The sequence below is a fragment of the Oncorhynchus nerka genome, linkage group LG7 (assembly GCF_034236695.1).
Source record: "Oncorhynchus nerka isolate Pitt River linkage group LG7, Oner_Uvic_2.0, whole genome shotgun sequence".
Lineage (NCBI taxonomy): Eukaryota > Metazoa > Chordata > Actinopteri > Salmoniformes > Salmonidae > Oncorhynchus > Oncorhynchus nerka.
In genome coordinates, this window is record NC_088402.1 from 25,816,143 (window position 1) to 25,833,804 (window position 17,662).

A 17,662-nucleotide genomic window follows, 5' to 3' on the forward strand; every position below is an offset into this window, starting at 1 on the left:
AGGGTTCAGGCAGACCAACACAAAACACATTGTAGCAGAGGTACAAATTGTCCCCAAAAGGCTGATTAAATCTTTATTCAATGTGGAATGTAGTTTTCTTCAAAATACCCAATGACTTGCTAAAGCCACTTTTTGATAATGGGCTGTAAAAAGCTTTACACAGTCTACGCAATGGATCCAACAGTTCTATGTAGCGTTGTGCTCCGTAGCTCCGTTTGTATAGGCTTGGAATTCACTGACCATGGCACTATGGCAACTTCATAGCACTATGAAAAAAAGCCCATGCCCTCCATATGTACCTCACAAGACTACACAGAGAACAAAAAGTAGCTGGCATTTTAAACCAAGTTGTTTCTACAGTTAAAAACAGATATGTTGGGTCACGTGGGTCGGAAGCGAGAGACAAGACTGTTCACACATTCTTACAGGATTGACAACAACACGTGTGCTGTAAATTCAACTGAAGTTGACAGGAAGTGAGGGGCCTAGTCTCTGAAGTCGCAAGTGCATGTGCTTGAGGAGTCACCCCTCTGGGACGTGTCAACACCCAGGTCAATGCAGTGTGTATGCATCAGTCAAGAATGGGGCTGATAAACACTTTCATATGCATGATTCCTATATGCATGATTCCTATATGCATGATTCCTATATGCATGATTTCCAGGAACTGGAAATTACAAATAATAGTAATAGATTCAAATGTATCTCTTGTTCAAAACAGTACATGTGTGTTTTGTGATCAAGCTTATGTCGAAGCCATGTCGAAGAGCCCACATTTTAAATACTAACTGCGTAACAAGCTTGATTCTCATCGCAACAAAAGCCTATCAGATGACATCAACAATCTAGAAAGAAAATCAAGGGCAATGTTGTTGTGCGTTTTTAAATATTTTTTTCCCATGACTTCTCCTGGAATATGGCTGACCCTGTTTGCGGAGACGTTAGAAAGTGGCCTTGTTTGTTCCCACGAGGACTATCAGCCACGGTTGTGGCCACAACACCCAAAGAGATCTGAGCATTATAGACTAGTTAATCTGGGGCTTTGTCCCTATAGGGCTCTGGTCAAAAGGAGTGCACTATATAGGGAATAGGATGCCAATTGGGATACAGGCTGGGGCTGGGGATGCAGTCAACAGGCCCCACCGAAACCTATTCAACAGTTCTGCCGGTGGCAGCTGCAAAATAAATCAGGCTCACATAATGTGACCCCCTACAGGCCATCACTGAGATATAGGCCTCACATGATGCACTAGGGTCTGTAACAGGATACATTCACAACACACTATACTGTGCTAGAAGTACTCTTGTCCCCAGCCGGAGCTCTCTACAATTGAGCCTGGGGACAGTTATACTACAAGTAATCTCAGAACACAGAACCAAATCTCATGAGAATGCTGGCCAACTACAGTGCCTTGCGAAAGTATTCGGCCCCCTTGAACTTTGCGACCTTTTGCCACATTTCAGGCTTCAAACATAAAGATATAAAACTGTATTTTTTTGTGAAGAATCAACAACAAGTGGGACACAATCATGAAGTGGAACGACATTTTTGGATATTTCAAACTTTTTTAACAAATCAAAAACTGAAAAATTGATCAGTTTTCTCTGATCAGTCTTCTTCTTGTATGAGCTGAAAGTTTAGAGGGACGGCCAGGTCTTGGTAGATTTGCAGTGGTCTGATACTCCTTCCATTTCAATATTATCGCTTGCACAGTGCTCCTTGGGATGTTTAAAGCTTGGGAAATCTTTTTGTATCCAAATCCGGCTTTAAACTTCTTCACAACAGTATCTCGGACCTGCCTGGTGTGTTCCTTGTTCTTCATGATGCTCTCTGCGCTTTTAACGGACCTCTGAGACTATCACAGTGCAGGTGCATTTATACGGAGACTTGATTACACACAGGTGGATTGTATTTATCATCATTAGTCATTTAGGTCAACATTGGATCATTCAGAGATCCTCACTGAACTTCTGGAGAGAGTTTGCTGCACTGAAAGTAAAGGGGCTGAATAATTTTGCACGCCCAATTTTTCAGTTTTTGATTTGTTAAAAAAGTTTGAAATATCCAATAAATGTCGTTCCACTTCATGATTGTGTCCCACTTGTTGATTCTTCACAAAAAAATACAGTTTTATATCTTTATGTTTGAAGCCTGAAATGTGGCAAAAGGTCGCAAAGTTCAAGGGGGCCGAATACTTTCGCAAGGCACTGTACTTGATGTGGTTAACATTTATGTTAAAAGTCTGTCACAAGAGAGTACATACTGGAACCAGTTATACAACTAGTGCCATTTCGAGGAATCCAGTTGTTCCGGAACATTAGTCTTTAGTTTATGAATTTCCTGTACTGGCTGGAATCAAAATAGAAATGGCCCGACCCTGTAGTAATTGTATTTTTCAAGCTGCTTCGCACAGTCTATTGTTCCGATCAGAATGTTTTGGATGGAGCATAAAACAACTGACAGATCATATTGCTACAACAGAACACAGAGTAACATTTTTATCTATGACACATGATTGAGTCATGGACAGAAATGTGACCTGCTCGAACCACAAACTCATCATGTCAGACTGCATGGCTGAAGACATGGGAAGTGACAGGGAGGGGAGGACATGTATTTGGACTAGACACTGTGGTTTGGATAGAGAAGGGAAAGAAAGAAGTATGTCATTTGAAATACACCATCATTCTTCATGAGGGATTATGAGTGAGGTAAAAGCTAGAGAATAAAATGAAACCCATTTGTTAGAGAAAAACCCAAATCTTTCTCCCCCAAGTCCCTACACCAACAATAATACCCAAAGCAAGAGGAGCGGTAGGCCTCACCTTGGAAAGAAGCAGCAGCTAAAAATACATAATGTAATTCTATAGTACATTCCAAATGAAACGTGACTAACATGGTGTGGAGGGAGAATAGCATAAAACCGAAGAATGCATTCTAGGGATTGATTTATTCCAGACAGCCTCTCCATCATTAATGTCAGCAGTTTAGCTTTGCCTGGGTGTCTCCAGAGAGATTATGCTTGAAACCATTCAGACCATGCCCCAAATGGCACAATATTCCCTGCTCATAAGGCTTTGGTCAAAAGTAGTGCACTATGTAGGGAATAAAGTGCCATTGGGGACTCAGCCTGTGACTAACGTGTAAGTCACTACATCATAATGGGTCAGTGTTCTGACTAACCTCACTGATGTACTGCACATGACAGAACTGAGGGATACTGTATATGACTTGAACACTGTTCTGAGTCAAGACTGAGGTGGTACAGGCTGTCCCAAATGGCACGCTATTCCTTATGTGGTGCACTACTTTTGACCAGATCCATATGGGTTCTGATCAAAAGTAGTGCAGTAAATAGGGAATAGGGTGTCATTTGGGATACATAGAGACCCGTGAGCCAAGCCCAGAAGCTGTGGTAGCAAAGGACTTTGAAGTGCAGGGTGTGCCATGATGGCATAATACAGTTGACATGGCAGAATATTGGTGAGAGGACACCCTAATCAATAATATCTTAGGCAATACAGAAAATTTAAGAACAGCATGAACCATACATTTGATAGGTTGATGGCAGATTTAAACACTTATGACTCATAGTAGCCAAATGTGGAACAGGGAAAATACTTTTTGGTTATGATATGGAAATCCTGTGGTTGAAAGGCAGTTAAAGCAATGAGGTCTTTTGAACATGCATTATGAAGTAGCGCTACCTAGTGAACGAATGTGGTGTTGCACAATGGCAGTACAAGAACATTCACTAACAAACCTGCATATCTACTTTAAAAAGGTTACTACTACCATCTTTTCATCCTGCATTTCAAAACAGGAGTCTGTATTCACCAACCTGTTTCAATACTATGCAGTACGCATCATGTTTGATCTTTATAAACAAGGGAACATTCTAGAAATAGCATGGGATAGGCTGTCATGGTGTTGTCATCTGGTTCACTCAAACTGTCACTATTTTCATAAAACAAACTCAGTCGATGAGAACTGCCCCACAGGAATGCCATAATGACTTCATATCTGTGTAAACAGTGTTCTTTTAATCATACTTGGGGTCAGAATAAAACTGTTTGAATGTGAACATTGTTTTGATACCATTTCCAGAATCTCACCGACTGCACATCTTCTCTGGGATGAGGGAATTACTGACAAATGTGAATGGTTACGTCCAAAATGGGACCCTAATCCCTATATAGAGCACTACTTTTGACCAGAGCCCTATTGGCCCTGGTCAAAAGTAGTGCACTATAAAAGGTAATGGTGATGCTATTTAGGACTGATCCAATAAGACTTGGGAGACATCCTAGGATCCCCGAGGCTCGTCTGAGCTCATTGGCCTGTAATTGGTACGTAAATGAGCCATGAAGACACCACAAAGAAACCAGGCAGTAATTGCTGTCAGACGAGGGGAAATCTGATGATAATAAACTAGCTTCTGTGTTGATTTTCCTGCTGTATTATTACTGAAGAATACAGGGTAAAGACAGATGGTGACTAATGATTTACTGAAGCGTAGATTTTTAGCAATAAACAAATGTATTGTAATTTCAAGGTTTTATTACAATCTTATGCAAAACAAATCTCAAAATAAAAAAAAGATTAAAAAGAAGCTGGGATATTCTAGAGCTACAAAACTACACAATGACTAATACGAAGTAAAACAACTTTTTGTTACAAAGAGAGAAAAATGGTGGGAGTTACATAATAAATAGTGCATTTTCAACCCTATACAATAAGGTGTTATCCAACCCCCACCTGCGTCTTGAGTAACATGCAATAACACACCTTGTCTGCAGGAAAATCGTGAAACAGAAATATTTCTGATAGCAAGTGAGAGGCAATGTTTCATGCAATGTACACAATAAAGACAGTTAAAGTTCAGAGGGGCTCTCTGCTCCACCATAGACCTTTGTCTGGCCACTTGATCAAGTCGAATAATCCTGTGGAACAAGGACAATATAGACAACAGAATTAAAAGCAGAATCTACATCTTTCTAATAACACATTTCTTTATTAATAGCTCAATGCAAGCAATGAGCAGACATTTAAATGTTATGTCGTCCTACAAAATGAATAGCTTACCACTCTGGGTTTTTTGTTCACTTTCATGTCAAATCTAAAAACAAAACAATGCAAGAGTTGTGTTAGGTAGGCCAATTTCAGGTTTGACCAAATACAACGGTAACTAGAGGGGACAACAAGCACCACTACAGTTACTCAAGCTAAGAGACCAAACCACAACAAGACCACTAGAGCACCATATGAACACCTGTGGTGCAGCGAAATATGTTTGTTTGTACTCAACCTTTGACCTCCCCATCTCATTTTGGCAGGAAGAGCAGCTTTTTTCATAACTGGATTAGGGGAACTTGACCTTTTGGAATGAAACCATGAAGGGTCAAGAAATACACTAAACTTCTATAGAAGAAGTGTTTAAGCCCCTATGATTCATAAACACTTAATAATCTAGTGTTGAGTCTACAGAAGCTAGGTGTTAATACTTTATTATAAACAACACATGATTGGAGAAATGAAGGGTTCATCCCCAAATGGCACCCTATTCCTTGTATGGGGCCTGGTCAAAAGTGGTGTACTAAATAGGGAATTGGGTATCATTTGGGACATTGTTGAAGATTTGGACATGCAATAATGATAGTGAATCTATGAGGACGCATGAACCGACAGAAGCAAAACAGAGAGCTGAGGGATGGAGAGAGTGGGAAAGTCAGGATGGGGTCAAAGAAGGCGGAGGTTGTATCCCAAATGGAACCATAATCCCTACATAGTGCACTACCCTTGACCAGAGCCCAAGAGCAGTGCGCTATGTAGGGAATAGTGGTACGTAGCTAGGATGTATCACCACAGGAAGCAGGAAGTAAAATTGGAGACTTACTCAAAGTCATAATCAAACATGGCAGAAGGGCTGGGGCAGCGTTAGGGGAGGAAAGAGCAGCAGTAGTTAGTACACCGGCCTGACTCACTCTAAAGGGATGCCTACATATCTGTAAAATTAACCTACAACAATATTTTGTCTTTTCACAAAATGAAGCGTATCTTATTGAGCAGATCTGGCGCTAAATATATTAAGCTACATAAAAACATATAACACAGTGGACAGAAACAGGTGTGATAAGCTTACTATTCCTCACATTCCAGCTCCAACACAAACAAAGACTATCCACTTGCTATAAACCAGATGTTTATACACTAGTACACCCCATCAAACTGACCCTGACAACTTTTAAAAATGGTGTGTTGCTAACCCAAGAAAAACAAAAGCAGTACAAGCTTAGTAGCTTGGCCAAAGAAACTTCAGTCAGAGACAACGTGCATTATCCATAGCAATCAAAAAGAGTGAGAGAGCACAGCACAGATTTCAGACTCGACAGTAGGGCCATGTTCAGTTAATCTTACATTTCACTCATTTAGCAGACGCTCTTATCCAGAGCAACACTCTTAACTGCTAGGCTACCTGCCACCTGAACATTCCACAGCAATGTGTCCTACTGAAAGCCCCCTGGGAGTTAGCCTAGACCAGGGGGACTGTGTTTAGGAGTTAGCCTAGACCAGGGGGGATGTATTTAGGAGTTAGCCTAGACCAGGGGGGATGTATTTAGGAGTTAGCCTAGACCAGGGGGGCTGTGTTTAGGGTCAAGTACCTGTGTCTGTTTTTGTTCTTCCTCTTCTTGTGGCTTCCGTGGTGACTGCCTGAAGAAGAGGATGCAGCCTTCTGAGGTTTGAGGTCCTGCAGGGCCCCATCTGCATCCTCTGTGTCCTCCTGACTGGGCTCATTCTCCTGGTTCTGGAGGTCTGGGGACGTGTCGCTCTCTGTCCCACACAATGGAGCAGCATGTCACACTCACATCTATCAGTATCTCACACAGATATATGCACTGTGGTAAAAAAAATATATATAATAATCAAAAAAAGTTGCATGCAGTTGTTCTGAACCAAATACCTACGCTTTTCATTCATGTGATCTGGTATCCCACCGAGTGCACAGACAGCCTGTTCAACAAAGGCGAAAAGTTGGTCAGACTCAGCATTTATACATTGTTGCAATCATACACGATCTAGCATGAACATATTGAGAGGACAGGCAGAGGATAGAGTGAGGTGAACCACTCACTGCTACAGAAGTGACAGAGGACTTGCTGAACAGACGCTCTGCCTCCTTGAACTTTCGGTTTCTTCTGTCCGTCTTGCTGTTGGAATTTCTATAACGGAACAATACAGAACAGGGTAAATACAGTTTAAGTCGAAAGTTTACATACACCTTAGCCAAGTACATTTAAACTCAGTTTTTCACAATTCCTGACATTTAATCCAAGTAAACATTCCCTGTCTTAGGTCAGTTAGGACCAACACTTTATTTTAAGAACGTGAAATGTCAGAATAATAGTAGAAAATGATTTATTTCAGCTTTTATTTCTTTCATCGCATTCCCAGTGGGTCAGAAGTTTACATACACTCAATTAGTATTTTATAGCGTTGCCATTAAATTGTTTAACTTGGGTCAAACGTTTTCAGGTACCCTTCCACAAGCTTCCCACAATAAGGTGGGTGAATTTTGGCCCATTCCTCCTGACAGAGCTGGTGTAACTGAGTCAGGTTTGTAGGCCTCCTTGCTCACACACGCTTTTTCAGTTCTGCCCACAAATTTTCTATAGGATTGAGGGCAGGGCTTTGTGATGGCCAATCCAATAACTAGACTTTGTTGTCCTTAAGCCATTTTGCCACAACTTTAAAAGTATGCTTGGGGTCATTGTCCATTTGGAAGACCCATTTTCGACCAAGCTTCAACTTCCTGACAGATGTCTTGAGATGTTGCTTCAATATATCCACATAATTTCCTACCTCATGATGCCATCTATTTTGTGAAGTGCACCAGTCCCTCCAGAAGCAAAGCACCCCCACAACATGATGCTGCCATCCCCGTGCTTCACGGTTGGGATGGTGTTCTTCTGCTTGCAAGCCACCCCCTTTTCCTCCAAATATAACGATGGTCATTAAGTTTTATTTTTGTTTCATCAGACCAGAGGACATTTCTCCAAAAAGTACGATCTTTGTCCACATGTGCAGTTGCAAACCATAGTCTGGCTTTTTTTATGGCGGTTTTGGAGCAGTGGCTTCTTCCTTGCTGAGCGACCTTTCAGGTTATGTCGATATAGAACTTGTTTTACTGTGGATATAGATACTTTTGTACCGGTTTCCTCCAGCATCTTCACAAGGTCCTTTGCTGTTGTTCTGGGTTTGATTTACACTTTTGCACCAAAGTACATTCATCTCTATCTAGGAGACAGAACGTGTCTCCTTCCTGAGCGGTATGACGGCTGCATGGTCCAATGGTGTTTATACTTGTTCATCTGTACAAACAATAATACACGTGGTACCTTCAGGCATTTGCTCCCAAGGATGAACCAGACTTGTGGAATTATAGAATTTTTGTCAGATTTCTTTTGATTTTCCCATGATGTCAAGCAAAGAGGCACGGAGTTTGGAGGTAGGCCTTGAAATACATCCACAGGTACACCTCCAATTTACTCAAATGATGTCAATTAGCCTATGACATAATTTTTTGGAATTTTCTAAGCTGTTTAAAGGCAAGGTCAACTTAGTGTATGTAAACTTCTGACCCACTGGAACTGTTATACAGTGAATTATAAGTGAAGTAATCTGTAAACAATTGTTGGAAAAATTACTTGTGTCATGCACAAAGTAGATGTCCTAACCGACATGCCAAAACTATAGTTTGTTAACAAGAAATTTGTGGAGTGATTGAAAAACAAGTTAATGACTCCAACCTAAGTGTATGTAAACTTCCAACTTCAACTGTAGACTGCAAACACAGGCTTGATGATTCAATATCAACTATTCACTTTTCATGTCTAAGTGTGCTGTACCATGTCATGCTTACTTTTGGTTGGTGAGATATCTGTCCCATCCTCTGATGATGTTCCCATACATCTGGGTATCTTCCAAGTAGCTGCCCTCAAATGCATAGATCTGTCGCTCCAAGTTCACCAACGTCTCCTGTGGAAAGTATGCAAAAGGCATTAGACTTTGCATTTGTGGTTTATGAAACGGACAGAATGTGTTATTACAATATAGCCAGAGACTGTACCAGCACAGATAAAAGAGGAAACTTCTGGAACCAGAGCCATGATGTACAGTATGAGGGTATGCGCATAGTAGGTTTTGGCTGCTCCTTGTGGGCAAAATAAGTTACTACATAGTAACTAGCCCCAGCGACACATTGTACATAAACATTGAGTCCGGAGTAAAATAATCTATACCCACCATGCTCAATAAAGGCATGTTACATTTTAACTAATGTTCGATAACTCAATTAGTATGGCAGCTAGCTAACGAGTTAGCCACAAATATGTAGGTAGAAAGCCGAGGCCTCGTCGTAGTAACTAGCGTGGCCTAACGTTAGTTAGCTAGCTAGCAAGCTAACTTCCAAATAAAGCATAAGATGCAGCAATATACGCATATAGCAAGATATTTAGCGAAATGGAAACGTAGCTAACTAATTCACTTACCGCAAGTTCTTGTTTCCTCTTGACCAGCTCCGAGAGTTCCCGACGTGTGTCGGGAATCTGTGGTGGTGTCGCTTTTGCATGCATTGCCATGATGAATCTTCGAAAAACAAACAGCCGCGCGTCTTCAATGATGAAGCCAAATAAGCAGTAAAAACATTCGCCACGTGTAGGCGCTAGATGACAGGTTGCGTGCAAAGAGCCAAATATGTTTAATTCTCTGGCCTCACCCTCTTTGCTTTCCGCCAAGAACGTTTACTCGCTGTCATGGCAACATATCATATGCGGAAACACTGTATCCTCACTCAGAAATGTGTTTCTGGCTACTGTGACAGCAGTTTGGTAAGATATAAATTATTGCATCCTATGATCACTTTGCGTGTTTAGCAAATGTAGGTCGATGATCATAACAAAAGTCTAAATCCTTCTGAAATTATTTAAATTTATTTTTTACTTTTGTTTTATCATGATCATCGAGCTACATTTACCTTGCAAATCGTTAGCTTGTGGCTACTAGTCGTCAGCTAAATGTTAACATGCTAACGTTAGATGTTGCAGTATCGTTGCCATTACAAACTCTCTTCCCTTCTAAACAGATTGTCAGGCGGTGCAAATGCATCGGGCACCTGTCCCTCCAGTTGTGTTGAATGTCTCTTAGCTAATGATGGGCAAAATACACAAAGGATTGAATGACAGTAAGTGTCATTTTTTGCCTTTCATCCTTTGTAGACCTAAGTAACGATCTGCTCAGACTTCAGATATCTCTTTTTATATTCATCTAGGCTGCAAACTTCCAGGATACATATCATCAATACCCACCAAATACCAAACAGTGGTGATAAGCAATGAGGATAAGAAAGGGTTCTTGTCACAAGCTAAGAGGTTCCTTTCAGAAGACAGTCAGGTAGATATGTCAACCAGTTAATCAATCAGTCCTCCAGCTAATCAATAAATCAACCAACACAATAATTGTCCTATTATGATATGATTTTCAAATGTGGTTTCAGAATGAAAACCCAGGGCCAGGCACATATATGTCTCACAGGCCTGCTGAAATCAGCAGCCCCTCCTTCTCAAAGAAAGGTACAGGAGGCTTTGCATCCCAGGTCAGACATGTTAATGATACCCTACTCACAACCTCAATCTCTTTGTTCTCATCAGTAGAATCCTCATGAGATTTTAATTAAATGTATTCTCAAACTTTACCGATAATAGGGATCAAATAAAGTGTCCTTAGGATCTCAGAAACCCGATGAAGCTTATGTTATAGATTATTAGGTAGGTCTATACTCTCTTAAAACCCAGTCCTCTGCCATACTTACAACGCTTACCTAGGGCATCTTCTCTTCTCCACTAGGCTGTCAGAGTTCCCCGTAACCCTCAGAGAGGTATCCCAGGACCAAATGCCTATAACCTGCAGTCCTCTCTGATCCACAAACACAGCTTTGGCAGGGGAGGCTCCAGAACTTTCCGACTACCAGTGGCTGTACAACATGATGGCCCTAAGAACAAGACACCAGCCCCTAATCAATATCATGTAAGTGCAGTATTCAAGGTTATTCACAACATAGGTTATATGAGAATACCTTTAAACAGGTCAACATTCACAAAGCTGTTGGGCCTGACGGATTACCAGGACGTGTACTCAGAGCATGCGCGGACCAACTGGCAAGTGAAAATAAGTGAAAATAAATTACTACCGCCCTGTAAAACTCACATTGGTAGCCATGAAGTCCTTTGAAAGGCTGGTCATGGCTCACATCAACAACATCATCCTGAAACCCTAGACCCTATACAACAACCTCTCCCTCAACGTGAGCAAGACAAAGGAGCTGATTGTGGACTACAGGAAAAGGACGGACGAACACGCTCCCATTCACATCGACGGGGCCCTAGTGGAGCAGGTCGAGAATTTCCAGTTCCTTGATGTCACCAACAAACTATCATGGTCCAAACTATCACACCAAGACAGTCATGAAGAGGGCACGACAACACCTTTTCCCCCTCAGGAGACTGAAAAGATTTGGTATTGGTCCCCAGATCCTCAAAAAGTTCTACAGCTGCACCATTGAGAGCATCCTGATTGGTTGCATCACCGCCTGGTATTGGCAACTGCTCGGCATCCGACCGTAAGGCGCTACAGAGGGTAGTGCGTACAGTCCAGTACATCACTGGGGCCAAGCTTCCTGCCATCCAGGACCTATATACTAGGCAGTGTCAGAGGAAGGCCCAAAAATTCTAGGTCCAAAGGCTCCTTAACAGCTTCTACCCCCAAGCCATAAGACTGCCGAACAATTAATCAAATGGCCACCTAGACTATTTACATTGACCCCCCCCCCCCTTTGTTTTTACACTGCTGCTACTTGCTGTTTATTATCTATGCATAGTCACTTTACCCCTAACCTGTACCGCTGCACATTGACTCTGTACCAGTACCCCCTGTATATAGCCTCGTTATTGTTATTTTATTGTGCACTTTTATTTTATTTTTTATTTTAGTTCATTTAGTAAATATTTTCTTAGCTATATTTCTTGAACTGCATTGTTGGTTAAGGGCTAGTAAGTAAGTATTTCATGGTAAGGTCTACCTGTTGTATTCGGCACATGTGACAAATAACATTTAATTTGATTTGATGAGAAGAGGGAAGCCATGTTTTAGATCCATATTGGAATGTAAAATATGAAATACTGTATGTTTATTTCCTGTATACAATAGGCTTACATGTTTGTGTACTGAACATTTTACTCAAAAGATGTTGCTATGAAAGTACAGTCGTGGCCAAAAGTTTTGAGAATGACACAAATATTAATTTTCACAAAGTTTGCTGCTTCAGTGTCTTTAGATATTTTTGTCAGATGTTACGATGGAATATTGAAGTATAATTACAAGCATTTCATAAGTGTCAACGGCTTTTATTGACAATTACATGAAGTTGATGCAAAGAGTCAATATTTTCAGTGTTGACCTTTCTTTTTCAAGACCTCTGCAATCCACCCTGGCATGCTGTCAATTAACTTCTAGGCCACATCCTGACTGATGGCAGCCCATTCTCGCATAATCAATGCTTGGAGTTTGTCAGAATTTGTGGGTTTTTGTTTGTCCTCTCGCCTCTTGAGGATTGACCACAAGTTCTCAATGGGATTAAGGTCTGGGGAGTTTCCTGGCCATGGACCCAAAATACCCCGAGCCACTTAGTTATCCTTTTTGCCTTATGACAAGGTGCTCCATTGGGCTGGAAAAGGCATTGTTCGTCACCAAACTGTTCCTGGATGGTTGGGAGAAGTTGCTCTCGGAGGATGTGTTGGTACCATTCTTTATTCATGGCTGTGTTCTTAGGCAAAATTGTGAGTGAGCCCACTTCCTTGGCTGAGAAGCAACCCCACACATGAATGGTCTCAGGATTTACTGTTGGCATGACACAGGACTGATGGTAGCGCTCCTCTTGTCTTCTCCGGACAAGCTTTTTTCCGGATGCCCCAAACAATCAGAAAGGGGATTCATCAGAGAAAATGACTTTACCCCAGTCCTCGGCATTCCAATCCCTGTACCTTTTGCAGAATATCAGTCTGTTCCTGATGTTTTTCCTGGAGAGAAGTGGCTTCTTTGCTGCCCTTCTTGACACCAGACCATCTTCCAAAAGTCTTCGCCTCACTGTGCGTGCAGATGCACTCACACCTGCCTACTGCAATTCCTGAGCAAGCTATGTACTGGTGGTGCCCCAATCCATGTGCAAAGCAATGATGACGGCACGTGTTTCCATGCAGGTAACCATGGTTGACAGAGGAATAACAATGATTCCAAGCGCCACCCTCCTTTTATAGCTTCCAGTCTGTTATTCAAACTTAATCAACATGACAGAGTGATCTCCAGCCTTGTCCTCGTCAACACTCACACCTGTGTTATTGACGAGAGAATCACTGACATGATGTCAGCTGGTTCTTTTGTGGCAGGGCTGAATTGCAGTGGAAATGTTTTTGGGGGATTCAGTTCATTTGCATGGCAAAGAGGGATCACTCTTTGATCAATCATCTGATCACTCTTCATAACATTCTAGAGTATATGCAAATCGCCATCATACAAACTGAGGCAGCAGACTTTGTGAAAATGAATATTTGTGTCATTCTCAAAACTTTTGGCCATGACTGTAGTGTTTTTGTTTAAAGACTTGCCTTTATTCTTGATGCTTTAGGTGTCTTTCGATGGGGTAAAGCCAAACACGTTAGTGTCCGCTCAATCAGTATTTCTGTCAACAACTGGACGGAGTTCTATGTGCTCAAACACTCTAAAAGGACCATCGCCATGTATGTATTACACTTTTTATTAAAGCATTATATTTTTGCTAATTGGGAATATAATTTTTAATCGATACTGCATTACATCGACTCCTCTACAGGATTTTATATATGATACTGTTTATCTTTGCTTGTTCAAGGTCACTACAAAGTCAATGATGCCATAACTCAGAAATGCCCCAAGGTTCCCCTCTCCTGCTTTAAGTCCAACTCTGTGAGGATCCAGTCCCCTGTGAATAACCATGTCCCAGGCCCAGGCACCTATAGTCCCTACCAGGCCCCAGAGCCAGTCAGGAGAACCATCCTACCGTGAGTAAAAGCACAGGGTCCATATGGAGTGCTGATTTAGATGACGTTTTGCCTTTTTGATCAGAATGTTTAAGATTGCATGGACGGGACGGGGGGGGATGGGGGGGGGGGGTCCTGATTCTAGATCAGCACTCCTACTGGGAGACGCTTTATGAGTACGGATCCAAGAATAGCAGGGTAATCGTTTCTCTGATAACATCTGTCTGGTCTTAAACTCCTCTCCCATGCCCTTTAACCCTTGTCCAAGGAGGAGACATTACCTGGGAATATCAGCTCCCCCTCTGATTCTTCTGAAGAACCCTCCCCTGCCCGGCCCTGGGCAGTATGATGTAGTGAACTATGGAGAACCGACCAAGCACTTCATGTCCAGTGCCGTGTTTGTTTCTGGGACAAGCCGTTGGACCCAGGATGTGCGCGGCCAAGGAGTTCCAGGGCCAGGTGCTGTATTAATGACCCTTCTTATCACACTAACGGTTATAGTGGCCATTTTTCGTTTTCTGTTATACTATATTATTTTTTACTATTGTTATTGGTATTCTTAAAAGAATACATTCATGTTTAACTTTCATTTCACTACAGAGGATATTGATTGAACTTAATGTCACTTTTTGTTTATAGGTTACTATGAACCAGACACATCATCAAAGCGGTCTTTCTTATACAATTACTCCAACAACTGGATTCCAGCATGAAGCACTTGAAGCAACTCACATTGCTTTTGTGTGGGTGTTTTTGCATGTGTTCACACCACACTGTGCATATATTTACTAGTGTACTTTATGTGAAATTGTATTGTGGTTGAGTGGCTTGGTGTGGGAGTTTGTTTCTGCATGTGAGGAAGGTTTTGTACAATGTTTTCATGTGCATTCCATGTACTGTATGCATGTGTTTCACTGTGACTAAAGAGAAAGATACAAATCACTTCATATTTCCATCTATTCAGTAATTGCATTTCCAATACAGTGTCTTCAGAAAGCATTCATACCCCTTGACTTATTCCACATTTTGTTGTGTTATTACAGCCTCAATTCAAAATGGATTAGATACCATTTTTTCCACTCCCAACTACACACAATACCCCATAATGACAAATTGAATCCATGTTTTTAGAAATTTGACCAAATGTATTGAAAATAAAAGAGAAATATCTTAATAGTCACACCACTGAGTCAATACATTGTAGAAGGACCTTTGGCAACAATTACAGCTCTTAGTCTTTCTGGGTAAGTCTCTAAGAGCTTTCCACACCTGGATTGTGCAGCATTTTCCCATAATTATTTTCAAACTTTTGCAAGCTCTGTCAAATTGGTTGTTGAACATAGCTAAACAACCATTTTCAGGTCTTGCCATACATTTGAAAGTACATTTAAATCAAAACTTTAACTCGGCCACTAAGGAACATTCACTGTCTTCTTAGTAAGGAACTCAAGTGTAGTTTATTGTCCTGCTGAAAGGTGAATTAATCTCCCAGTGTTTTACATTTTAGTCATTTAACGGACTCTCTTATCCAGAGAAATTAGGGTTAAGTGCCTTGCCCAAAGGCACACCGACAGATTGTTCACAAAGTTGGCTCAGGGTTTCAAACCAGCAATCTTTCAGTTATTGACCCAACGCTCTTTACTGCTGGACTACCTGCTGCAAGACTGAACCAACCGACTGAACCAGATTTTTCTCTACGATTTTGTCTGTGCTTCTCCATTCCATTTCTCTTCCCGCCTGAAAAACTCCCCAGTCCTTAACGATTACAAGCATACCCATACATGATGCAGCCACCACTATGCTTGACAATATGGAAAGTGGTACTAAGTAATGTGTTGTATTGGATTTGCCCCAAACATAACACTTTGTATTCATGTTTTGCAGTATGACATTAGGGCCTTGTTGCAAACAGGATGCATATTTTGGAATATTTGTATTCTTCTTTTTTTTCACTTTGTAAATTCGGTTAGTATTGTTGAGTAACTACAATGTTGTTGATCCATCGTCAGTTTTCTCCTATCACAGCCGTTAATCTCTGTAACTGTTTCAAAGTCACCATTGGTGAAATCCCTGAGTGGTTTCCTTCCTCTCTGGCAACTAAGTTAGGAAGGATGCCTGTATCTTTGTAGTGAATGGGTGTATTGATACACCACCCAACGTGTAATTAATAACTTCACCATGCTCAAAAGGATATTCAATGTCTGTTTTTTTAAACCCATCTACCAATAGGTGCCCTTTTTGTGAGGCGTTGGAAAATCTTCCTGGTCTTTGTGATTGAATCTGTGTTTGAAATTCACTGCTTGACTGCGGGACCTTGCAGATAATTGTATGTGTGGAGAACAGAAATGAGGTAGTCATTCAAAAATCATGTTAAACACTATTATTGCACAGAGTGAGTCCATGTAACTTATGTGACTTGTTAAGTACATTTTTACTCTGGGACATATTTAGGCTTGCCATAACGAAACGGTTGAATACTTATTGACTCAAGGCATTTCAGCTTTTCATTTTCGTAAAAACATAATTCCACTTTGGCATTATGGTGTATTGTGTGTAGGCCAGTGACGAAACATCTCAATTGAATCCCTTTAAAAATATATATATTTTAATTAATTGATTTTGAATTCAGGCTGTAACAGAACAACATTTTGAAAAAATCAAGCGGCATCAATACTTTCTGAATGCATTGTATCGTTAAGAAGAAACATGTGTAAGCATGTTTTGTGCCCAGTAATGTAGAGATGATGGACAGTAATGGTAGTCCCTGACAACTGCTAGTGGTATCATTGTCAGCGGTACACCCCAATAACAGCTGAGCACATGAGACAACGTAGTCAAAGCAACTGTTGGGGACGTGCTGTGGGGTGGGACACTTGGGAGTGGGTCTGTATGAGGGATGGGACACTGAGGAGGTGTTCTGTATGTGAACAATGTGCCTGAGCATGAGACAGGGATAACTTTTAAACCAAAAGACAAATGGCCGTGTCAGTCAGTCACTCCCTTATCCCCTCTCTCACTTCATTGAAATGTTAGTACACAGTGGCACGACAACCCATACCCATCTTATCCCTTGTCTCCTGTATATCAGTTAGTAGTCCCCATTAGTGGTTGGTTTACATGATAAATTAGCATGTGCCAGTCCATTTGACAAGTAGGCTCATGTTCTCAGTATTATGTCTGGAACCTCTGTGTGGTTATGCCTATGGTGCATATTTCAGGGCATTTACATCATCAGTGGCCCAGATCAGGTTCTGCCTGCCAAAGCAGTTTCGACCATCATAATGAGTTACATCTCAGCCTGTTTTGTCTGCCAGATTGAGTTACACTTAGGACAGTTGACCACTGAACAAATATGTCAAACTCTATATTATACACAGTCCCCACTGGGCACACACTGGTTGAATCAACATTGTTTTCACATCATTTCAATGAAATTACGTTGAACCAACGCAGAATAGACGCTGAATTGACGTCTGTGTCCAGTGGGTCACACTGCAATACAACTTTAAAATTGTGGTTACATATACAGTACCAG

The 17,662-nt window shown here is 41.2% G+C and overlaps 2 protein-coding genes across 6 annotated transcripts; one reads left to right on the forward strand and one right to left on the reverse strand.

The window, feature by feature from the left end:
• Positions 1-4,543: 4,543 nt before the first annotated feature.
• LOC115131366 (chromatin modification-related protein MEAF6-like) lies at positions 4,544-9,714 on the reverse strand. Of its 4 annotated transcripts, XM_029663037.2 has the most exons (9): positions 9,550-9,714; positions 8,922-9,037; positions 7,134-7,221; positions 6,967-7,012; positions 6,664-6,832; positions 5,898-5,927; positions 5,310-5,378; positions 5,087-5,120; positions 4,544-4,944 (listed from the first exon to the last, which is right to left on the reverse strand). In XM_029663037.2, the coding sequence occupies exons 1-9, from the start codon at positions 9,637-9,639 to the stop codon at positions 4,930-4,932; spliced, it is 657 nt and encodes a 218-aa protein (XP_029518897.1). In that variant the 5' UTR covers positions 9,640-9,714; the 3' UTR covers positions 4,544-4,929. The 4 variants fall into 4 exon arrangements, with proteins under 4 accessions (XP_029518897.1, XP_029518898.1, XP_029518899.1 ...); XM_029663038.2 differs by lacking the exon at positions 5,898-5,927 and having other exon boundaries at positions 9,550-9,710; XM_029663039.2 differs by lacking the exon at positions 5,310-5,378 and having other exon boundaries at positions 9,550-9,705.
• An 84-nt stretch (positions 9,715-9,798) lies between these two features.
• stpg1 (sperm-tail PG-rich repeat containing 1) lies at positions 9,799-15,126 on the forward strand. 2 transcript variants are annotated; one of them, XM_029663035.2, is made up of 9 exons: positions 9,799-9,888; positions 10,143-10,241; positions 10,329-10,450; positions 10,554-10,652; positions 10,904-11,083; positions 13,737-13,848; positions 13,980-14,148; positions 14,396-14,586; positions 14,767-15,126. In XM_029663035.2, exons 2-9 carry the CDS (start codon positions 10,208-10,210, stop codon positions 14,838-14,840), a joined length of 981 nt encoding a protein of 326 aa, XP_029518895.2. In that variant the 5' UTR covers positions 9,799-9,888; positions 10,143-10,207; the 3' UTR covers positions 14,841-15,126. The 2 variants fall into 2 exon arrangements, with proteins under 2 accessions (XP_029518895.2, XP_029518896.2); XM_029663036.2 differs by lacking the exon at positions 9,799-9,888 and having other exon boundaries at positions 10,148-10,241; positions 10,554-10,629.
• Positions 15,127-17,662: the final 2,536 nt, after the last annotated feature.

Bases quoted from the DNA above. Each gene is read 5' to 3' on its own strand.
- LOC115131366 (XM_029663037.2), bottom strand. From the start codon at position 9,639: ATGGCAATGCATGCAAAAGCGACACCACCACAGATTCCCGACACACGT. The intron at 7,013-7,133 runs GTGAGTGGTTCA...TTTGTTGAACAG, and splicing joins CCTCTGTCACTTCTGTAGCA to GCTGTCTGTGCACTCGGTGG. The intron at 5,121-5,309 runs GTTGAGTACAAA...TTTTGTTTTTAG, and splicing joins ATGAGATGGGGAGGTCAAAG to ATTTGACATGAAAGTGAACA.
- stpg1 (XM_029663035.2), top strand. From the start codon at position 10,208: ATGATGGGCAAAATACACAAAGGATTGAATGACA. The intron at 10,653-10,903 runs GTCAGACATGTT...CTTCTCCACTAG, and splicing joins CAGGAGGCTTTGCATCCCAG to GCTGTCAGAGTTCCCCGTAA. The intron at 11,084-13,736 runs GTAAGTGCAGTA...TTGATGCTTTAG, and splicing joins CAGCCCCTAATCAATATCAT to GTGTCTTTCGATGGGGTAAA.